The sequence below is a fragment of the Lampris incognitus genome, chromosome 21 (assembly GCF_029633865.1).
Source record: "Lampris incognitus isolate fLamInc1 chromosome 21, fLamInc1.hap2, whole genome shotgun sequence".
In the NCBI taxonomy this organism is placed as follows: domain Eukaryota; kingdom Metazoa; phylum Chordata; class Actinopteri; order Lampriformes; family Lampridae; genus Lampris; species Lampris incognitus.
The window spans coordinates 14,553,538-14,560,993 of NC_079231.1; the positions used below are offsets into that span (position 1 = coordinate 14,553,538).

The window sequence follows — 7,456 nt, forward strand, 5'->3', positions numbered from 1 at the left end:
CGCGTCTGCGGGTGGGAAGCCGGATGCGGGTGTGTCCTGGTCACTGCACTAGCGCCTCCTCTGGTCGATCGGGGTGCCTGTTCGGCAGGGAAGGGGGAACTGGGGGGAGTAGCGTGATCCTCCCACGCGCTACGTCCCCCTGGCGAAACTTCTCACTGTCAGGTGAAAAGAAGCAGCTGGCGACTCCACATGTATGGGAGGAGACATAGTGTAGGTAGTCTGCAGCCCTCCCCGGATCAGCAGAGGGGGTGGAGCAGCAACCGGGACGGCTCTGAAAATGGGCTCATTGGCCAAGTACATCCATCCATCCATTCATCCATTCATTATCCAAACCGCTTATCCTACTCAGGGTCGCAGGGATGCTGGAGCCTATCCTAGTAGTCACTGGGCGGCAGGCAGGGAGACACCCTGGACAGGCCGCCAGTCCATCACAGGACCCCCCCCCCACACACACACACACACACACATTCACAACTAGGGACAACTAAGTACAGCTGATTCACCTGACCTACATGTCTTTGGACTGTGGGAGGAAACCGGAGCACCCGCAGGAAACCCACGCAGACCCGGGGAGAACATGCAAACTCCACACAGAGGACGACCCGGGACGACCCCCAAGGTTGGACTACCCAGGGCTTGAACCCTTGCTGTGAGGCGCCCACACTAACCTCTGCACCACCATGCCACCCTGACCAGGTACAATTTGGAGAAAAGGGGGGGAAATTAAAAACAAACAAACAAAAAAACCCAAATAAACAGCAGAATGTCAGATGATCAGTCTATGAATGAACGCGTTATAAAGTATGACCGTCAACGCTCGAGACCACTTTTCACCTGACGGAGTCGACAAAATTCAAGCTCCGTTAAATGACGGCAACGATCAGAACGTTGTCAGTCTGCTTTTTTTTAAAGGTTGTCTGAGGTTTGATGCTTTATGTTTGATCGAGATGCTTGAAAGATGCACAGCTGCTCCCACTGCAGCATGGGGCAGCAAGACCTTTAAGCAACCGGCTCAACAAAGACCCACAAAAATGTCAAATGTTCCAAAAACGTGTTCATACATAAGTGCATAGTATGTGTGAAATGATTTACTTTTTTGATTCACTTCTGCACTCCGACTTGCAGTAACCCCAACCCTAACATTAGAGTTTTATCAACCCATCCATCCACCCATCCATCCATCCATCCATCCATCCATCCACCCATCCATCCATCCATCCATCCATCCATCCATCCATCCATCCATCCATCCATCCACCCATCCATCCATCCATCCATCCATCCACCCATCCATCCATCCACCCATCCACCCATCCATCCATCCATCCATCCATCCATCCACCCATCCATCCATTATCCATCCATCCATTATCCAAGCCACTTATCCCAATTGGGGTCATGGGATACTGGAGCCTATTCCAGCAGCCATTGGGTGGCAGGCGGGAGACACCCTGGACAGGCAGGCAGCCCATCACAGGGCCCGCCTATACATACACACACACACACACACACACACACACACACACACACACACACACACACACACACACACACACACACACACCCACCTCGGGACAATTTAGTACAGCTGATTCACCTGACCTACGTGCCTTTGGACTGTGGGAGGAAACCCACGCAGACACGGGGAGAACATGAAAACTCCACACAGAGGACGACCCGGGACGACCCCCAAGGTTGGACAACCCCGGGGTTCGAACCCGGGACCTTCTTGCTGTGAGGCGACCGTGCTAACCACTGCACCACCGTGCCGCCCTGTTTTACCAATCCATGCTTTGCATAACAGACAGACCACAAGTGAGCCTAATTAATCTAATCTTAATTAAATATGCAATAAAAGGCCATCCATCAATGCGCAGAAAAAACAGGCTTATCAGGTTTGGGATTTTGTTCTCATGCTGTGACTCCAAACTGCAATCCAAACGAGCCTATGCAGATTTTCACTGTCTGCCTCCATGTCTCCTATGTAAACCCAAAGCGGTGAGTGTACATTATATGCATTCTCCAGAAAAGCCAACGTCTTGGAGATTTTAGATCTGTTCCTAACACGGCACATCATCTCACCCGCTAATTACTACTGTAATGTAGGTCACCCAAATCATTAAAAAATGATTCTCACACGCAACTGCAACCCGCCGACCCAATCAGTCATTCAATCCATCACTCGGTCCGCATTAAAGAATCATCATGAAGCTGACCCACCTAGAACTCCAAGCCGGTAGTTGATTGTGATCACGATGACATTTCCATAGCTTGCAAGGATGCTGCCGTCAATCATGTTCCCGGTCCCCTCCATGTAGGACCCTCCATGGATGTACACCATGACCGGTTTTAACCCGTTTTCATCATGGATGTCTGCAAGGAAGAGTGCACACATGACAAGTCCCACCATAGCAACACAAAAAAACCCCCAAAAGACAAAGACAATCATATTTTTTTTCATGGTGGCTTCAAACTGGCCTTAGGAAAAGCATTATTTGTTGTATTAACATCTGGTGTACCGCCTTGAGTAGTGCTTTAATAGTAAGTTTATAGGGGATATGTGAAAGCACATTTCTACTGCACAAACAAGGTTTACATAGGACCAAAATCAGGATGACTCTCTAAGGAACGTGGACTTTGCTGTGATCATTTTCTTCAAGCACAGTGTTTTGTTCCTGATGAAATAAAGCCACAATCCTGAAGTTCATTGGTTCTTTTCGAACGTATTTTTTATTTATTTAATCTTTATTTTGATATACTGTATGAACCCCCGTGAGGAAATTATGGTCTGTATTTAACCCATCCTAGCTGTGTAGCTAGGAGCATTGGGTAGCTGCCGTGCAGCACTCGGGGACCAACTCCAGTTCTTCTTTCCAATGCCTTGCTCAGAGGCACAGAGAGGAGTATTAACCCTAACATGCATGTCTTTTTGATGGTGATGGAAACCGGAGCACCCGCAGAAAACCCACCGCAGACATGGGGGGAACATGCAAACGCCACACAGAGGACGACCCGGGATGACCACCCCCCGGGTTTGAACCCAGGATCTTCTTGCTGTGAGGTGACAGCACTAACCACTGGGCCACCGTGCCTCCCAAATTACTGACACTCGTGCACACCGTGGTAATTGCGGTGGTGTTTTAGCAATCTGAATCCCAGTGCTTCAATCCAAATAAAACCCAGTTGCCAATGCTGTTATATCAACGCCTTCTCTACAGCCCCGAATAGTAAAACATGGTTGAACCAAAGTCTTAGCTATAGATGTCGTATCCGTTGGTAAACGTCTTCTAGTACAAGCTTGCTCTGTCATAGGTGCTTGTTAGCCACAACATCTTTGCTTCTTCTTCAAACTTGTTACCTGCCATATTCTTTGGCAACTATGGTGAAGATGTAAAATGCTATGCAGTGGACCATTTTTGCTGGGAAAGTCCTTCTTTAAGATACCTATTGGGGGCGCCCTGGTGGCTCACCTGGTGGCGCACATGGCACATAAGGGCCGAGTCCTTACCGCAGCGGCCTGGGTTCGAATCCAGCCCGGGTCCTTTGCTGCAAGTCATCGCCTTTCCTGCCTCTCTCTCCACTATCGCTATCAAATAAAGGCTGAAAATGCCACACAAAAAAAGAACTACAAACGTGCTTATGATTTGAATATTCATGGATTAGCTAATTACCTTAAATACACCAACTGATAGAAAGTATCAAAGGGGATCTCTGTTTGCCTGTTAATCTTTGAGGGTGGCGCGTTTATAATTAGGCAAATATAAACACTTCCAACATCAACGTTTGCACAACATGAAAAGTAGATTGACCTTTACAGTTCAATTACCTAACACCAAATCAATTTACTCTTGATTCACCTCCTCGGATGAACCAACACATCCCAGGGTTATGCCTAGGGGGCCATGGCACCAATTGTAGCAACCTATTCTTCTTTCTTTTTTCATTTTTTTTTTTCAGTTGTGATGGTGGTCTTCCCTCGAATTCTCAGTTCCCATTTCAATTAGAAAAATAAAAACATACCTCAGTTTCTGATGAGGTAAAAAACAACAATGTAAAAATCCAAATGCCAGGTGATGTAGGGCAGGTAACCGTGTACATAGAGTAGGATGGGGCAGGGTGAATCGCTGAGATGACGTCTGGATGGCAGGGACTAGTCTAGCGGCTCCTGGTACTCCCAGCTCCCGGTGTGTGTTCGTGAGATGGCGTACGTCCGTCTCCCGCTCCCACTCCGCAAGCAACGATTCATTGCCAGGTTAACCGTGTCACAGCTACGCCGACTTCTGTGTAAACAAGGGACAACTTGACCTCACTATCGAAGGCCCTACCCTGCTGCCTTCTGCTTCGGTCCTTCCCCGGCCTGCTGTGCTTCCCCACCGTTGCCGTGCTAGCCGCTACACCGCTAGCCTCCCACCCGGAACAACACTCTATGGGCCCCCTTAGTCCGAAATCCCTCCAATTTACTACCCACGCGTACTTAGCAGCCGAACCATCTTCCCGAACTGCAGTTATACCACAGCCTATTCTTTTGTCCCTCACGAGTCCCACCCGCCGCCTTAGTCGAGCCAGGCAGGCGCTTCCTTTTCTCTCTTTCCGCTTCCTCTTGTGCGCATCTCTAGCTCCGCCTCCCTCACCACCGATAAGCCAACCTGTCCTGAGTGAGATAAGCAGGCCAGTACCCTTACATTCCCTCCTGGTAAACCCTGCAATACCAGCGAAGTTTCTCATGCTGATCTTTCACACAGTCATCTAAAATATCTGCGGCAGCCTCGCTGATATCCTTCCCCCCCAAGGAGGTCCAAGGGCATTCTCACATTCCTTCCAAACATGAGCTAAAAGGGGGAGTAGCTGGTTGACGAGTGCATGCGAGAGTTGTAGGCCATAACTAGTTCTGGCAAATATGCCTTCCAATCCCTTTTCTTTTCAGGGGACAATGTCCTGAGCATGTTATGCATGGTTCTATTAAACCACTCGCATTGAGCATTTCCCTGTGGGTGGTAGGGGCTAATGCGGCTCTTTGCAATGCCATAGACCTTACAGAGCTCCTTTATGATGCTAGCTTCGAAACTCCTCCCTTGATCGGAGTGTAGCCGAGCCGGACATCCATAATAGGTGAACCAGTGCTTTAGGAGGGGCCTTGCTGCCGTGTTGGCTGTCTGGTTTTTAGTTGGAACAGCTACCGTGAAACGGGAAAACATGTCAGTGAGGACGAGAACATTTTCATATCCCCCACAAGACCTCTCCAATATGGTATAATCCATTGCGAGGACTTCCAGGGGTGTTGTGACATCGCTACAAGTCATTGGAGCTCTGGTTTTGGGGAAAACATCTTTAGCCAGTGTGCATCTCTTACACTGCTTGACCCAGTTTTTGACATCTCGATACATTGTGGGCTAATAGTAGCTCCTCCTCAAGAGACTAAGAGTGCTCCTCTCCCTGAAATACCATCCGTGTTCATGCTGGCTTTCATACACTTTGTGCTGTAGAGCCTCTGGGAGAATGAGTTGTTTGTCTCTTCCCCATCACGGGGGTCTTGGACAAGTCGGAATAGCACACCCTGACAAAGCCTAAGGTGATCGAGCTGTCGATAGGAGTTGTTTTGTGTTAGGCGCCCCTGCACACAGCTCAGCAGCACTGACTTGAATGTTCTTCTCAACTGCTTGGTAGACTGGTTTTATGACAGGGTCACTTTTCTGTGCTATCTCTATCTCCTCCCAACTTTGTCCCCTAATCACCTTCCCTGTCGTTGCCTGTATCTTAGCCTATACAGTCTTCACAGCACCCTTGTCATCCCCAGCTGGCCACAAGCATGCGGGCACCTCCTCAGAATTCATTCTAATGAAGTCTTTGCCGGTGTCTTCCTGTTCTGGATCTTCTTCACCAGGGATTCTAGACAAGACCTCGGCATTAGTGTTTTGTCGCCCGAGTTTATAGCTCACTCTGAAGTGATACTCTAATTGTGCCATCTGGGGGCAATCTGTGGGCCATCACTGCTCGATGGCCCCCAGATTGCAGTCCCTAAATAGCGCAAGGGGTGGTGATCAGTGAACACGGTAAATTTGGAAAACATCAGGTAGCCCCTGAATTTTTCAGTGACAGCCCACTTGAGGGCGAGAAGCTCTAGTTTGAAGGCACTATAGTACTTATTATTCTTTTTCCTGTTTCTGCAGGCTGACACACCCCACATTCAGAGCACAAGTGGAGAGACTCATTCAGGATGTTTGATTGCTACAGCTACAGCGAGGAGTCTACCAGCAGCTCCAGCTTGAAGAATAGCAAAGATGTAGTGCCATCCATTCCCGCAAGCCTGCCCATCACCAAGAACAATGGATGGGTCTACACTTACCCTGATGGAAAAGCTGGGATGGCCACCTGTGAGATGTGAGGAGTGGTTGGAGTACGAGATGCTTTCTATGCTAAAACCAAACACTTCTGCAGCTTGTCCTGTTGCAGGAGTTATTCTTCAAATTATAAAAAAGTGAGCTTATTGGCAAGACTCCAGGGAAAACCACCAACGAAAAAGGCAAAAGTCCTTCAAAAACAGCTTCTTGTTGCAAAGTTGGCAGCTTATGCCCAGTACCAAGCAAGTCAGCTTGGTACTGGCCAACTCAAAAGCTGTGGTCCCTGTTGAAAGCTTTGACTGAGGTCGATACATGTGTAGCCATAACACAGTTGGAGTGCCAGTCAGCTGTTTCAAGCATGCCCCTATGGGTACCTGCTGGGGAGACATTGAAGAGGGAGTGAGGGTTGAAGTCCTCAACTCTGACACCAACATGTCCGCCAAAGTCTACTGGATAGCAGGAATCATCAAACTAGCAGGGTTCAAGGCCCTCCTGCAGTATGAGGGCGTTGATAATAACTCCAGCAAGGACTTCTGGTGTAATCTCTGCATCCCAGAAGTTCATCCAGTGGGATGGTGTGCTCCTTGTGGCAAGCCCCTTGTACCTCCAAAAACCAACCAGATTCAATTTGAGCTCACAATCGAAGGCCGCCTTCTGCTCCGGTCCTTCCCCGGCCCGCTGTACTTTCCCACCGTTGCACGGCTAGCCGCTATACCGCTAGCCTCCCGCCCGGGACAACGCTCTATGGACCCCCTTAGTCCGAAATCCCTCCACTTACTACCCACACGTCACTTAGCAGCCAAACTGTCTTCTCAATCTGTATTTATACCACAGCCTATTTTTTAGTCCCTCGCTCGTCCTACCCGCCGCCTCACTCGAGCCAGGCACGGGCTTCCTTTTCTCTCCTTCCGCTTCCTCTTGCACACGTCTCTAGCTCCGCCTCCCTCACCACCGATAGACCAACCTTTCCTGAGTGGGATAAGCAGGCCAGTGAACAATAACCCCTGTCTGTACATTCCTTTTCCATACCTAACTCAGATTATTCACTTTAGTAATGTTGTGTTACGTTTAGTGAGCGGCCGAGCGATTCCAAGTCTTTGTATTTCCACGACCTGCTC

General features: G+C 49.0%; 1 protein-coding gene across 6 annotated transcripts in view; it reads right to left on the reverse strand.

The window, feature by feature from the left end:
• The window catches only part of nlgn4xa (neuroligin 4 X-linked a), a 68,537-nt gene that overhangs the window by 48,400 nt on the left and 12,681 nt on the right, over window positions 1–7,456 (reverse strand). For 5 of the 6 annotated variants that reach the window (XM_056301057.1, XM_056301054.1, XM_056301053.1 and 2 more), the window contains one exon: window positions 2,221–2,373. In XM_056301057.1, coding sequence (XP_056157032.1) covers window positions 2,221–2,373 — 153 coding nt within the window. Of the gene's footprint in view, window positions 1–2,220; window positions 2,374–7,143; window positions 7,147–7,456 lie in introns of all 6 variants that reach the window. The other variant, XM_056301052.1, reaches the window with a different exon arrangement.